The 16,363-nt window shown below is 33.7% G+C and overlaps 1 protein-coding gene and 1 pseudogene across 5 annotated transcripts; both read right to left on the minus strand.

Moving 5' to 3' along the window:
• Positions 1–725: 725 nt before the first annotated feature.
• LOC147275132 (putative leucine-rich repeat receptor-like serine/threonine-protein kinase At3g14840) lies at positions 726–6,329 on the minus strand (annotated as a pseudogene).
• Positions 6,330–10,132: 3,803 nt separating this feature from the next.
• LOC147275133 (uncharacterized) lies at positions 10,133–15,843 on the minus strand. 5 transcript variants are annotated; one of them, XM_086257300.1, is made up of 15 exons: positions 15,617–15,843; positions 15,297–15,373; positions 15,011–15,112; positions 14,777–14,890; positions 14,376–14,432; positions 14,246–14,284; positions 14,021–14,119; positions 13,795–13,854; positions 13,484–13,609; positions 13,071–13,165; positions 12,765–12,970; positions 12,299–12,500; positions 11,917–12,205; positions 11,208–11,284; positions 10,133–10,529 (listed from the first exon to the last, which is right to left on the minus strand). In XM_086257300.1, exons 1-15 carry the CDS (start codon positions 15,753–15,755, stop codon positions 10,334–10,336), a joined length of 1,878 nt encoding a protein of 625 aa, XP_086113426.1. In that variant the 5' UTR covers positions 15,756–15,843; the 3' UTR covers positions 10,133–10,333. The 5 variants fall into 5 exon arrangements, with proteins under 5 accessions (XP_086113426.1, XP_086113427.1, XP_086113425.1 ...); XM_086257299.1 differs by having other exon boundaries at positions 10,134–10,529; positions 13,994–14,119; XM_086257302.1 differs by having other exon boundaries at positions 10,393–10,529; positions 11,212–11,284; positions 13,994–14,119.
• Positions 15,844–16,363: the final 520 nt, after the last annotated feature.

Consider the following 16,363-nt stretch of genomic DNA (forward strand, 5'->3'; position numbering starts at 1 on the left):
ATATTTATTCACTACTAGGAAGTACCCCATTAGATATCAGTGGAACACCGATGTCTATTAGGTTTGCGACCGATAAGGGCAGACGTGATATCTAATGTACCCTATTTTCAATATCAGTTTTGGGCCGATGTCTATATCAAATTAGACATCCTATTTGTTAAATATCCGATATTGTTAATAAATAATATATATCGATTTTTCAAGTTTTCGATTTCTAAATGAACGGATTCCGATATGTAATATACTTTCAATATCATTATTTTTTCAAGAACTGACATTAAAAGGTATATTACATATCTGTTTGGTTATATTTTTCGATATTATAAACTCATAAAAAGCTATATTTGGTAGGTTGTTACATCACTTTTTTTATCAAAGCGATATATAATATTTTTAACACATCGAATTTGTAACTAAAACCGATATATATGTACACATTAGATATCTGTTTGTTCGTTGTTTTAGATATTATAAGTCTCTTAAACATCATATTTGAGTTAGAATGTGAAATAAAAATAACATTATATATCGGTGTTATTTGTTATTTCGATGTATATACCTGTATAAATATCAGATTTAATATACATTAGATATCAGTGTTTAACTGATATTGTAAATGTTTTTGAATTAAAAAAAATAAAATAAAATGGGTTGTTAGATATTAATTTTTCCTGCCAATTTGTGCAATTTAAATGCTTCCATAAATTTCATCCAACATTCTCATACATTTCCAACATCCAATTTCAACCCATATTCAAGTTAACAAAAAAGAATTACAAATCCCTCTACAAGTAGGGATAACCATAATCCATATATAACCCCCTAAGCAACTTCAAAAATCTACACAAAATACAAGGCATATATGACTAGTTCTAAATTATGCACACCTATGACTAATAGATAATTATTATCCAAAACCAATACAGATTTAATATAAGCAAAATTAAAAGGATTCATTTACATAGATAAAAGTTACCTAACTATACAGTAATATTCCTTAGTCCATAAAATTCTGAAGATTACTTCCACAGTTTCCATATCATGTCCTTTTATTGAGAGTGTAATACTTGGGGTCTCTTTCTTTAGCCTAGGGAGCTCAACTTCCTCAAAAGCCTGCAATTATTAAAAGAACTCATCACATTGGCACATTATCCACACATAGTTGAAAATTGTCATAGGACCAAAGCAGCTAGCAACACTAAAAAAACTTCTAACCACAACCAATTGCATATTTATATATTGTAAGTCAACCATTACATACCATAAAATACTCAAGTGTTCCAAACTTGTTGACCAAAACATACTAGACCTATCAGCCTGCCATCTCCATTACATCACATATTAAAAATCATTCCCCTAAACAAAAGGTCCAAACGATGACCATGTAGACAAATCATTCCCCTAGCCAAACAATGTGATTCTAAATAATTAAATTCATTTTCCTGATCAAATGTAGACAAAGCTAGATGACCATGTCGAGTGGAGAATAGTCCCAAAAAATGAAATCGAGTTTCCACTTGTACTTTTGCATGTACTGAACATATGTGTTGAAGATCTTACCAAACAAAGTATGTGCAAGGCTGTTGTTCTCCATGTATTCATACACCAACAATAACTGATTTCCTTCAATGCAACATCCGTACAGTTTAACAAGATTTGGGTGCTGTAAAGCAGAAATCATGCCTATCTCATTCACAAATTCACGATTTCCTTGCTTTGATTTTGAAGAAAGTTTCTTAACTGCGATTATAGTACCATCTAATAATTCGCCCTGCAATTTGTAATATAATACATTTGATGAATGTGGGCATCCATAAGTACCATAGACCAAAGCATAGAAAAAACAAAAACAAAAACAAGAAGAAAAGTACTTACAAATATAGGGAAACAAAAAGGAGTTATAGCATACCTTGTAAACAGCTCCAAAGCCGCCTTCCCCAAGCTTGTTTGCAGCATCAAAGTTGTTAGTGGCAGCTTTAATTTGTTTATATCTAAAGAAACCAGTTTGCAGATCTAATCCTTTCAGATCTGTCCATGCATGTTACAAGGTTAGTATATTGAACTGCTTCTTAACTGGGAGTTTGGTGGCCTTTTGGCTTGTTAAACAACATTGGAAAGAATAACACTAGGAAAGATTAAGCAACTAGAAGAGACAATTCAAATAAGAAATAGTTTATGAAGAGTTCTTAGAAAAGAAAGGAGTAAGTGGGGTAACTAGTGCAGCACTAGTTGTAGAACAAAAAATGAATTTCTATTTATAACAGGTTTACATCAAGGATCGACATTAAGCCCCTTTAAACCAAACAGGTTAACTGTACCTTGTTCCCTAGATGACTTGCTTCCCAAACAGCCTTTCAACCAAAGAATGCCAAAAGTCATTAAAATAAGGCATAACGCTAAAACAACTCCAATCACAATGAATATCTTCTTTTTGCTATCATCAGGCGGCTTGAAATCTAGAAGTGAAATAAGATCCAAGAACAGTGGTCATAAGAAAACCATGTATTACTATAGCATAGTATAAAAAGAAAACTTATAACTTACTTACCAGACTCCACAGAGATAGCTGATATAAGAGAACCATATGTTCCTCTTGTTGGAACATTAGTTGTCCCTTTCCCAGCCCACTGAAAGCGGATCTCTAAAGTCTTAACAGTAACAACTGCTTTAAATACCTGAATTTCTTCCTTATCAACCCCTTGTGCTTCATTTTCAATATCAAAATCCTTCAATACCCGTTTTTCCTGTAATAAATAACTATAATTAATTATTTGAGTGGAAAAATAAGAAAGAAGGGGAATGATCACGAAATATATAAGGAAATTAGAGGAAGAAAGTCTACGTGGATAGGTGGTTATGTTTTGCGAGACAAAATAAAAAAACTGGAGAACAGTTAAATTTATCCAAATGATTTAAAAGGGAAAAAGTAAGTAAACATAAAATTTCCAATTTATCTCATCCATGGTGAACATAAAAATTACTACCTGGATATAAACATCAAACATTCGTCTTCCAACACCATAATAAGACCTGTTGTCTCTGAGGACTATTTCCGCAAAGTGTAGTTTCACAGTGTAATTTCCATTTGCTAAGCAACGGGCATAATATGTGAGAGAAAGAGGAGAAAGTCGGGCAGTTCTGTACAGTTCAGAGTTGTTCATTTTGAGTGTGGAAATATTATTCGCTATATAGTCTTTGGTAGAACTCCAAATATCCGAAAAATCACCAGTACTACTAAATCCCCAATTTGCTGAGCTCTGAACAAATTTTGCTGCACCTCCTGAGGTTTCATCTCCATCATACTTGATGCGTCCAATGGTAGTTGGTTTTCCACCACAATTAAGATGCAACGAATACTGGGAACAACTTTTAGTTAAGTTGAATAAAAAGTTAATGTTCACGATGACATTGCAATGACATTACTTGAATAAAAAGCAACAACTTTTAGTTAAGTTGCAAGCCTCAGTGGCACCAAACTGGAACCATGTGCCAGTTTTATAGAAGTAGTAGTTGCATAACACAACCAAGAAGCACTTATAGCCATATGACACTTTCAAAAACAAACAACTGTCAATGATGAGGCAATATGACGCTATATGATGCAGGTGAAGTCTCAAAATGAGATGACACCTTATACGCAGTCCAGGACTCAAGGCTAAGTAGCAGGAACTTACCTTCTTCTTCCCCCTTATGTATGGAAGAAGCCATCCAAACCTGCCTGTGGCCAAGTTGTACTTCCAAATCTGCTATACTTCTGATCTCTCCCTCAGAAAGGTCAAACTCTTCAACCACTGGACAGAAAATGAATAATCCTGGATTAGGCTAGATTATCACATTCTTCAAGAGTTGCTATAAATATAATTATAAAATGAATCAAGATACAAAGCATAACATTTAGACTTTCCAATTGACTTGCAAAAGGTATCAGAATAAAACAAGAGCTTCATTTGCATATACTGGCCAACATGTTAAGCCAAAAATGTTTATATATACGTTTTCATTGTGAAGCATACCATATTTCAAGTCGCCAGAAAAGTTGATGACAAAAGGTGGGGCATGCAATAGCTGAAAGTGGATTGCCTGCATAGTGCTCTGTGCCATGCAACAAAATCAATGAGAGCACAACAGAAGACCAGATTACTCCAATGCAATGCATAGCAGCACTTACCAATGGGACAATCAATGAAACAGCATACAAAAAGTATAAGACAAATTAACTTAAGACAATATTTTATAGCCCTTTCATATTATATGGGCACAAAAGTGTACACTGAGGTTTGATTCTACAACAGATTTAATTACCTTTTGAACATGAACTGAGGCAATTGCTAAGTATACTACATTATACAAAAAAAAAAAAACAAAAAAAAAAAAGGCATTAGCTCATGCAAAATTAATGAGGAGAAGTGAAAAGTGGAATATAATTCATTAAGTTAGAAGCTTACGTGTTGTTCTGTCTGGAAAAACTTCTGAACAAATTGCTGATGAAACAACAAAACTAGTTACTTTCATATATCTAGTTAGTCAAAGAAAGTAAAGTAAGTTTATCTCAAGAAGGTTAAGAAAAAGAAGAGGAAATAGAGAAAGAGTCAACTCTTACAAGGTCTCTCGACAAGTTGTTGGAACAGAGCTCCCAGAAAAATTATTGTAAGAAAGATCTATATTGCTGCACACAAACATGAAGTTCCACATTAACAGGAATTCCAAGTAAATGACAATAGTATGCATACGATCCGAGTAAATGAAAAAGCTGAAGCAGAAAATATGTGTAAGGTTTTAGGATGAAGAAACATACTAGCGACTGTCTCTATTTTTTATCCACTCTGGAAGCCCACTAAGCAAGTTACGTGTCAGATATCTGATCAGTGAGCAATATAAACAGACGTGAATAAACATTTATCTATATAAATACTGATTCAAAAGGTTACACAGAAAGAGGGGAAATTTAAAATTCCAAAAAATAATTTAATGTCACAATGCACCATCCAAGCTCTCAAGTGTGGAAACTATAGGCCCATCCTTGGTACAGCTATGATTCCTAGGGAGAGAGTCTAGATGAATCCTAATTGTAACCATATTCTCTTTTTTTCTTGGTACATGAAAAAATATTGTACTCATATTCTCATTTGGTTAGAATGTCTCACTATCCAAAACTAGGCTGCCATATTAGAATCAATAGGAAAACTTCAAAATTTGATTGTGATACATGTAGAAACCAAGGGAAAGGCCCCTATATATCCCTATGTGAGCTAGCTACCATTATGAATTTACATTCCTTACATTGTGGCCAATTTCATTATATTTGCAAGATTTGGAATGCTCCCTTCCAGTCTGTTGAAGCTAAGATCTCTGCAAGAGAGGAAAAAAAGGTAAAATTAGAAGTCATTGATTCATATGATATTGGGAACACGGAAGAAAGTTTATCAAGTGACAATTCAGTGAATCTTACAGGCATGAATTAATAAGTTGCTCTCCAAGGCCCTGAAAGCGTAGCCTAGTGAAGGTCACAGCCAACCCAAACCAATTGGTACATCAAGATCAAAGCAATGTAAGAAAGATTCAAAACATACAAGGCTCGGAGAGTAGTTATGCTTCCCAAATAGCCAGGGATAGGTCCTGATAAGTTGTTCACACTGAGAACCCTGCTCTGGGACATTACATTAGTTCAACTATTGACATGAGAATTTATTGGCAACATCAAGCATAAGTCTAGAAGGCACTTACAGAATTTCCAACTCTGTAGAATTCCATTCACGTGGTATTGAACCACTAAGGTAATTCTGGCCCAAATTACTATATGAGCAAGAAGAAAGAGTGCTATTAGAATAGAAACTTAATAGTTTTTAATTCGGCTGTAGCTTAAACAAAATTGGAGGATTATAAGTAAAGAAAAGCGAAAACTAGGGCATAAAATTTCTTCAATTTACCCACTGCTCATTAACCTTGTGCAATCAATCCATCAATTTCTGAGATTTTCAAAACCCTAACCTGACCTTCCTTGTCGCGCGCGCTCTCTCTCTCTCTCCCTCCCTCCCGCGCGCTCTCTCTTTCTCTTTCGCTGGCTCGGACTTGAAGATGCAGCATCGGCGGTCTTGGCAGATGAAGCGAAGGCGAGCGACGCAGGGGGAGCAGACCGCACACCGCACAGCTATCGTCCATGGCTATTCTTCTCTCTCTCCATCTGTCTATGTCGATCTCTGTCTCTGCGATTGGATTCGGAGGTTGAAGAGAACGAGGGTGGTGAGTGTGGTCTCGATCAGTGAGGGTGTGAGAGAGAGAGAGCTTGGGGTGAGTAAAGTTTGAGAGTGTTTGTGTTTGAGAGAGGAGGGTATCGGGTTCAAGTATTTGGAAATTAGTCCAAAAATTTAAGTAATAGTCTTCAAATTTTTATTTTATTTTTTTTAGCTGAAACAAAGATATCAGTAAGGATTTAGATATCGGTTTTTACAGAATAATAACTTATACCGAAAAATTAGATATCAGATTTAAAAATGTGGCGATATATAAATGTATTTAGAAATCAGTTTTAAAAAACTAAAAATCTAACTGATATAAAAAACTTCTACTATATCAATTTTGTTAAAACTGATATCTATGTAGTGATATCTAATGGGGTACTTCCTAGTAGTGATTGCCTGTAATCAAAATGTTCAGCACCAAATCAATTTAACTTTAGATAGCTCATAGCTTATACACAACAGATAAAAAAGCAATAACAAAGGATCTGCCATTTGAATGTACCCGATGTGGAGGAAACCTTACAGACAAGAGTTTAAGAAGATGCTTAGCCCTTATAAAGGATTTAGTCCTTTTGGTTGTTGAGACTGTCATGGAACGCTCATCCTGACCATATATAATTAGAAATACAAATTTAATATGTGCACATATCATCAAATCACACATGCATCATCTGAAATAATCCACTGGTCAAAATATAGAGTGGATTTCACAAATTCATATTTACAAATTCAACATAAGAGAGTTTTCAATTGAAAAAACAACATTATATTTAGCATGACATACCAAATTCAATTCACATGAAATACCATGTTCTTCTAGAGCAGATTCCACAGCCGGCCAACCTTTTTGCAAACCTATTTTTGCAAAAACAAAATAAATGCAGAAATTAGCGATTTGTTCTTTTAAATAATTACGATAATAACAATTTAAAAAATCTCAATAATGGAATAAGTTCTCATGAAAAATTGAAAATATGGCAGAAGGATGATATAGATTAATTTCACCTAAACTTAAAAAAAAAAAAAAAATATATATATATATATATATATATATATAGTTTGCCACAATTTCTGAGCAGCCTAACAAACAAAGGAGAATTAGAACTAGAGAAGAATTAAGGTGTACCATCCTCTTCATCTTCATCGTAGTAGATAGAGAAAGAGGTGACTCTAAGCGTGCCATCATCGTTGAACAAGGTAACTTCAAGTGTGCCGTTTTCATCGTCTTCGATGTATATATCCTTGGTGTTCTCCATTGTCGCTTGGTTTTGTTTCAGGTTTGGAATCCATAGAACGTAGAAACAGAAAAAAAGGCTACCCCTCCGACCGAAAAAATATAATTACAAATGAGTAATGAAATCTTTCAAAATTACAAAACGTTGAATACTAAATTTTCTATTATATTTTAGTCAATCATAAATTATATTTTGATCAATACAGCCCCAGCCTATTACTAATTTTTCTTTAAGTTTGTTTTATCTTTTTGCCCTAATCCATTGTTTTTATTTGAACACGTGTCAGCTTTTGATTAGTTTTGACTTTTTTGTAATTTTTTGGAACTTCTATGGTATTGGCAGTGACTGTAATTTCTAGTATTTGTTATGTCATTTTTTGTATAATGTATAATTTTATTTAATTTATTTTAGTCAATGGTAACTATTTTGAGATTTAAGAAATATTTATTGACCTATTTGTAATTTTGAAATATTTTATTGACTTTTTGTAAATAGTCCAAAAAAAAATTGTCACCCCCAATTTGCTTTCCTCACTCCATTCAAGAATCACTACAAAAAATTAGATTAATCGGAAACCATTAAGTCATCTAATTGTGATCGAATAAATAAACAAACATAATGGTTTCAATAAACACTTAAAATGATAATCATTAACCAAATGCTTAAACAGTTTTTGATTTGTTTAATTTTTATAAGAAATTATCCTTCAATAGAGACTTAGAAAATACACAGTTCTCATCATTGAATTACAATGTAAAGTGAGTACCACAAGACATATCTCATTATGGCTAAAATGAGGTATACCTCATTTGAAGTGCCCCCTTAGACTTAGTTTAGTATTGTTGTGAGAAAAAACTGTTGTGAAGTAAAACAGATGTGAAGTAAAGTCAGCTGTAAAGTAAAGCAATTGAGTGTTTGATAAACTATATTTTCAAAAGTGATGTGAGTGCAAAAAACAGTATCAAAGTGTTTGTTAAATTTTAATGTAAAATTGATGTGACTGTTTATAATTACTAAAATAGACATAATGTATTATTAACCCTTATTACCCCAGGGGGCAGATCCATAGCATCCTATTTTTGATACAAATTTTAACACAAGTTTTCAATGAGGCCCATTCCATATAGGATTTCAATGATCCAAACTGTCTATTTTTTAAGTCTTCATTAAATGATCATCTTTGCAAAAAAATTAGATAAATTAGAAACCGTTTACTTACAAAGATTAAGTGGTTAACAAAATAAACACTTGAAATGTTTAACATTTAATCTTTGTAGGTAAATGGTTTCCGATTTACCTAATTTTTTGGAAAAATGATATTTTAATAGAGACCTACAAAATAAATGGTTCAGATTGTTAAACTCCTATATGAAATAGGCCCCATTGAAAACTTGTGTCAAAAATAAGATGCTATAAATCCTTTTCCATTACCCTATATAATATGTTGCTGAACTAGATCACATTTATGGCTTTGATTCATCTTTTGTTTACTAGTTGGTATGTGCAAACCAGCACAACTTGTGAGAATATATGACCTTTAATCCCTTTATATATTATAATAAGAGCCATTTACAGGCCGGTCTAATTTTATTTCCTCTCTTAGACTAATACCTTAATGTTTTTTAATTTTTGACTGAGGTCCAAAAATATTGTCTAGATTTTTTTAATTTCAAAAATGTCTAATATTATTCTAAAATTAATAATATTTAAATCTTAATATTATCATAATATTATTCTAGTTTTATATTATCTTAATATTATAATATTATCATATTATTCTAAAATTAATTGTAGGATTTAAATTATATTAATCTAATAAAAATGCATCATCCTAAAAAATAGAAAATAATCAAATAAGGAAAAAAAAAATTTTATGGGTACATTTCAATTGTACCAATTGATCGATGGTTGTCGGTGTTTATGTTATGGTTTAACTCTAGAATTTTGGGCGCTCAAAATCTCAGAGCTAAATCGTAACACAACGCCTCCACCAAGCTCATTCTATACCCTAGAAGGGAATGAGGTGAAAAGATGGGGATTTACCTTTCTCGGGAAATGAAGCAGCATGGCAGAGCGATCAGTGGCTGAAACCAAGCGTTCAAATCAAGTGCACATCTAATCGAATATATATATATATATCAACCTAGGTATTGGTACAATTAAAATGTACCTATATATATACATAAACCTAGGTATTATTACAATTAAAATATACATATATATGCTTTTTTTTTACTTGTTTGATTATTTTTCGATTTTGTGGGTTAATGTATTTTTTTTATATTTGTATAATTTAAACGGATATTTTCTTTTATTACTTTAAATTATAAAACATAAAAACTAGATAATAAGTCAAAATTTTTTAAAAGTTAATTTTTTGGACCTTAGCCTAAAAAATTAAATTTAAGTACAAATACAAATCTAAATTTCTATATGGTTTTAGTCCACTCCAAAATTGGACCTACTTTTATAATAATCCAGGTCGAAGCTCAGCTCGTCCTACAGATGAGCCATACCAAACGAGGCCAATTTAAAGTTTGGCTAGTCCAAGCTTGAGCTTAAGCAAATTAGCGCTGTTGTGTTAGTGCGCTGAGCACATGTGTATCTAGTCCCACTCGTCTCAAACCGTATACTTAGTTCACACTGAAAGATGTGATATTAGATTTTTGAGGCAACAATGGCCGTCACTGTAAGAGAAATTAATATGCAGTTACAAATTGACTTCACATTTAACGGAATGGCTCATTGAATGGGTGCATTACAGATTATTGTCTCATATGCAATGCAATATCCAACTCATTGACTTGCGTCTCAAGACATAAGCAAAGTACACAAACTCAAATATGAAAAAGCGTCCACTTAATTATTGTCTTCTTCTTCTGGTCCATATACTTTAACATGCCATCCAAAGTCCGTTCCTGTAATGATTATAGTTGGTCGCAGGTCCAGGCTTGGCCTTGGGAGTGGGGAGGATGGGGGTGAGGACTCGATGGAATGGGGTGGGCTGCTACTTCGAATTGCTTCTTTTCTTTTGCGTTTGCCACTGTTTGGTCCTCTGTTACAATTGATTACACCATGATTAGATAGCTGGACGCATAAGATTAGTAAAACAACATAAATAAGAATAAAACAGACCGACAAATAAGTCAATAAGATTCAAAGGATTGTTGTGTTTTTAATAGTTTCGTTGGACAGATGAAGTAACAAATTTGATACCTCTAGTGAAGAGGAGGTGGAATTTTATGGGACAAAGGGCATTACTGTGGGCTTCAGTATTTTCACAATTTCACGAAATACCTTTTCATCAACTTTTTTTCAGATTGGAGGGCTGTTGTTATCTTGGGTGATCAGTGCTATTTACTATGTTTTCATTATATTTTTGTTAGTTGTAATGTGTTTTCTGTATACAGAGACCATTAAACTTTTTCATTTTAATTAATGAACTCTTGTTTCTAATAACAAAACAAAGAAAAAGAGGGCTGTTTACCAAGGTAATATTTCACCATAAAAGAAAGCAAGCATATATTTTGATGTGTGCAGGATCCCATTCATTTCTGCCTAAGCCCAATTAATTTGTGAAGGAGGCCAATTGATAGATTAGTTATGCGAAATTTTGACAACTTAGATCAACCAAGTTTTTCATTCTTTTTCTAGTTTTTGACTAAGAATATTCAATTGGAAATCAACTCTGTGTGAGAGAAGCAAACCAACTACTTTTAGGGGAAAAACATACCCACATGCCCAGACATTCTCCACTGGGTTCCGCTTTGATAGAATACTTGTATGCCAAACAGTCCACTCACAGTTTTCCTGTCAAAAGAATTAGAACTCTAAAAATGACTGAACAGTGCAAACAGTAGGCTATACACCTTTTTCTTGGAAAAGAAACTTCCACAGGGTGTATACACCCTATGTGTACATCCCTCTCATCACATGATAGCAGCATGTTTTGTACTATTCTGTTAAGATAATCACATTTAGTTGGTAATAACTGCATAAACATACAAAAGCAACAACAAAAAATGGGGATGGATAAATTTATAAACCCTACAGGAAATCAAATTGAACTAGTATTAAAATGGAGTTGAAGTTAAAATGTAAGAAGTAGTTTACTGAAGAAAAAAAACAAACAAACAAAAGATTTAAGTTCCATGATTTTTCTAACTTCAACAACAGTGCGAAAACACCAACAAAATTTCCAAGAATATTATACCTTTTTATAATTGAGTAAAATTAATAAAAAGAAGAGTAGAGGATGCAAAGAATCAACACCAGAAGACAAGAAGTGGAAAGAGTCAGCTGACCACTCAAACAAACATCTTGAAGACTGGGCTTCAATCCATAAACGAATACTTGAATTCACTTGTAAATATTTATTTCATAAATACTAAACTTAAAAGACAAAGAAACATATATAAATGTGAAAAAATAGAAATAAAAACCTGCAGATACGTCTGAATCTCGCTATTGCTATTTCCCAGTTGAATGATTTTGTTGGATATGCGTGTTAAATGTCCAATATTCCCTATCCTAGGTGGGGATCTACCCTCAGCAGGAATTGTTGGCTTGTTTGAATGAGCTGCCAATGTGAAATTCTTTTCTGCTTGAAGTATTTTTCCAACTAGATCACACTCGCAAAGAAGATGTTGTACAAGAGTAGCACTCTTGCTTTCCAAACATGATACTATTATGTTCTCTATCTGGTGATGTGCACAGTTGTTAAATGGGTACCTGGAATACTCAGAACAAAATTGGGGAATAAACATGTATTTAATTGTATCATTTCACTTTTTATAAAACAAGAAATTAAAACTCTGAACCTACTTAAAAAATAAGTCTAAAATTCTTTGTACTGCTCCAAGACAAATCAGTTCCTTCTCAACAGCTTCACTGCCAACCGTCAGTAATACTGAAATGAACTCTAATATCTTTACACGATGTTTCCCAATAGGTGGCTGTAATTTGCCATATGTAGTTAACAACACATTGTCCACCGAAGGAACATCCAAAATCTTCAGCAAATTACCTGCAGGATAGTAGCCTGATTATCAGTATTTAGTTTTTATTCTCCTTCAAAGAACAAAATTTTGTCCTTCATAGTTCGCTAGCTTGTAGAGGTTAGATGTTAGGTTAGCAGCTCAATTGTTCTGTGCATAATCAACAAACATCCAACGACTAAAATTATGCAACCAGATTTTTTTTTTTTTTAATTAATATGGATGTCCAGAATTAACACCAACTTAACTTAATGCAAGTACCATGCACCAAATTAAGGAGATAAATTTTTTACCTAGGCTCTCCAGCATGCACACAATAGTCTCGGGATTAGCAGTAACTCTAGATCCATGAGTAATTTGACGTCCATACCTATATTCGCACGTTCCGAATTTTATCTTCCTTGGGTCTAACAAAGAGATGCATACTGACAAAGAGTTAATGAGAACAGATTTTGGTCGTGAGTCCTCCAAAGCATGTCGAAATAATCTTCGTATAAAACTGCATAACATACATGTACATACGAACTTCAGCACAGAAGCTAGAGCAGAAATGAGTGAATAAGAATTTTTAGTACATGTAAGAAGAAAACAAATGCTACCTTGGGCTGGAGATTTTAGTAGAAAGTCCAGGTGGAGCAAACCTTGTTATAGCACAAAGCGTCTCTGATGCATCACCATGCACTTCAGGAGAATCCTATAGAAATCATGCTCATAAGAATTTGCTCATTAACAGCAAATAAATCATCCTTCTATTGAGACTAGTAATAGACATATAGCTGAAAGGAACTATGCAATTTTCCTACAGGCAAATCGAAAATGCACAGCCTCTTTTAGTAAGCAATAGATTGTAGCACAACGTTCCATTCAGAAGGCATTAGCAAGATCATGGTTCTATCTCTTTTCTCCAAAAAATTCACACAAACTATCAGTTTGAATATGTAGGGGGCAAAAAACCCCAAGAAGCCCATTGGGCATTGCATGAATATAGCCTATATGTAAAATAGTTACTTACTGAAGACCTGAACTTGTCTGCAATCATCTCTAGCACATCTGTATCTTGTATCCGGTGCAGTGCTTCCATAAACTTTGTATAAATACGTTCACAAAAAATAATTTGGGTTTTCATGAACCGCACTGCCTAATTGAGCACAACCAATAAAAAGCACACCAATATTTAATAGCCCACAATCATAAAGTTATCTCTTACAGTACGGTTTAATAATCAAAAGTTCAAGATGCCAATTACTGTTGTATAAGCTTAAAACAGTGAACAAGTTTCAAATACCAGAAGCAACAAACAAGGGTAGTTAGCTAACAACCAACCTCCATGATAGATGTAATTCCAGTTTGGTTTTCTAGCTTCTCGACAGTTTCTTTAAGATGCTGTATGCCCACATAAGAAAAGTATCAGCTCAGCAATACCTTACAAAGCAAAAGACTTAACTTCTTACGTCTACCTCATGCATGCAATGTATATATGATATATATCAACTCAGACATGCAATGCATCAAAAGTATTCACCGCTTGATTATTTAGAAGCGTCGCGACCTCAGATCGAGGAGACCGTTTATCCTTAATACAGCCCACCACAATATTCCTGACTGTCTTTATTCCTTGAACTGGACCAATAACAGACACCTTGGGTCCCTATTCATTTACAGGCAACTTGAAAATCATTAAATTTGTAATTCTCACTTCACCTGGAGGTTGGAGGACCAGAAAAAGAAATGTAGAATACAACCACCAAAATCACAAAAAAACAGTAACACTTACAGAAACCACAATATCACATTCTGTCACTCTACGAAGTGCCTGCTTCCCAATTATATATAGTGAAAAATCAGAGAAGCAACCAGCAAAAAGAATAAAAGCAGCAAAACATGATTCAGATCACTTTATGCACCTTTATGATGGAATCCTCGGGGCCTGCTAAGCGATCCACCCATTCACAAAATTCGTACTGCACACAATAGTCGAGATTAGCACAAGCTAATTAAACAGTGAGCTTTTGCAATCTCCAGCATTAGAAAGAGGGATTGGGTCTGACTCTTCATGGAACAGGTAGTAGGACACCCAGGCTATCACTAAAGTACTAAACCCTAACCAACTCTAAAGGCTAAACCTTTCTAACATCAAACAAAAGCTCTAATTAATCACAATGCAGTTACATTGCTGAAGCTTGAACTGAAAACATCCTAGCTGCATCACAACTACAGAGAATGCTTCCAGAAACATAAATGATAAAAGGTTCATAACTTACATTTGTTTGAAGAACAGGTGGAAGGAATTTTAATCAATACCTACCTCCTTGTTCTCACATTCTTCGCAAGTCCCACATTCTCCGCAAGCCCGGCCATCTTTAGGAGGGTAAGCCTCGATGACTTCACATTGCATTTTGCCATTCAGTATTTGTATTGCCTGTAATCAAAACGTTCTGCACTTAAATCAGAAGATTAATACAAGATAGCTCAAATAAAAAATCAGTTCCATGAAAAAATATATACTTGGAGTTTTTCAAGTAAAAAAGAAAAATCTTACCCGATCTGGAGGAAAACCTACAGACAAGAGTTTAACAAGATGCTCAGCCCTTACAAAGGATCTAGTCTTTTTGGTTGTTGAGATGGTCATGGAAAAGTCATCCTGAACATAATTATAAATACAACAATTTAACATATATGTGCATATATAAAATCACACATGCATAATTTGAAATAATCCACTGATCAAAAATAGAGTTGATTTCACAAAGATCAATCAAACTCATATTTACAAATTCAACATAAGAGTGACTTTTAAAAAACAGCATTAAGTTTACATGACATACGGAATTCAGTTCACATGAAATACCATGCTCTTCTAAAGCAGATTCCACCGCCGCCCAACCTTCTTGCAAATCTATTGCTGCAAAAAACAATGCAGAGGCTCAAGCATGGAATAAGTTCTCATGACAAAAAAAAATGTGGCATATAGATGATATAGACCGGTACGGTGGTACACTCAGACTAAGCCAATCAAACTTTCATCCAAAATCTCCTAATCATACCTAAAACTTAAAAGAAAATTAAAAAAAATAAATAAATAATTTCTCACAATTTCTGAGCAGCCTAATAAACAAAGGAGAATTAGAGAGGAATTAAGATGTACCATCCTCTTCATCGTCGTCGTAGCAGATAGAGAAAGATGTGACTTTAAACGTCCCATCTTCGTTGAACAAGGTGACTTTGAGTGTGCCATTTTCATGGTCTTTGATGTAAATATCCTTTGTGCCCTCATTTTTCTCCATTGTTGCTTGGTTTTGTTTCAGGTTTGGAATCCCTAGAACGCAGAATCAGAAAGAAAGGCTCCGACCCAAAAAAACCAATTGAGTTGCGTTGAATGGTATTCTCTTATGTAAAATATCAATTGACCAAGAAAATTAGTCATAGTATCTATTATAGTATTATTTACGATTACAAAATAGTGTATAATATTAGACAATTAAAATACGGAATTACATTCCGGGCCAAAAAAAAATGAGGAATTACATTGATATAATTGTCCAATGAGGGCCAAATTTACCTCATTTTGGTCGTGAGATATAACATGTGGGACCTATTAGTTTCACCAAACATTCTATTTATTAAGTCTCTATTCAAAAATTATCCATGTAAAAAATTAAATTTTGATCGAATAAATAGACGAATATAGTGATTTTAATAAACACTTGAAATGATGACCATTTACCAAATGATTAAACAGTTTTCGATTTGTCTAATTTTTATAAGAGATGTGATGTAGAACAAATGGCAGAACAGTTCATGCAACAACTCGACTGCAAGAAGGCCAAGAAAAGGAACAAACTTCAGCTCGGCCCAGTGTCAGAAATGGGCCCATGATATAACGATTCTAACC

The sequence above is a fragment of the Dryas octopetala genome, chromosome 9 (assembly GCF_963921425.1).
Source record: "Dryas octopetala chromosome 9, drDryOcto1.1, whole genome shotgun sequence".
Classification (NCBI taxonomy): domain Eukaryota; kingdom Viridiplantae; phylum Streptophyta; class Magnoliopsida; order Rosales; family Rosaceae; genus Dryas; species Dryas octopetala.

What these genes read in the sequence shown, in the direction of transcription:
- LOC147275133 (XM_086257299.1), bottom strand. Translation starts at nt 15,755, where the DNA reads ATGGAGAAAAATGAGGGCACAAAGGATATTTACATCAAAGACCATGAA. An exon ending in CGACGACGATGAAGAGGATG is followed by an intron (nt 15,374 to 15,616) that starts GTACATCTTAAT and finishes TGTTTTTTGCAG; the next exon opens with CAATAGATTTGCAAGAAGGT. An exon ending in GTGCATGCTGGAGAGCCTAG is followed by an intron (nt 12,501 to 12,764) that starts GTAAAAAATTTA and finishes ACTATCCTGCAG; the next exon opens with GTAATTTGCTGAAGATTTTG.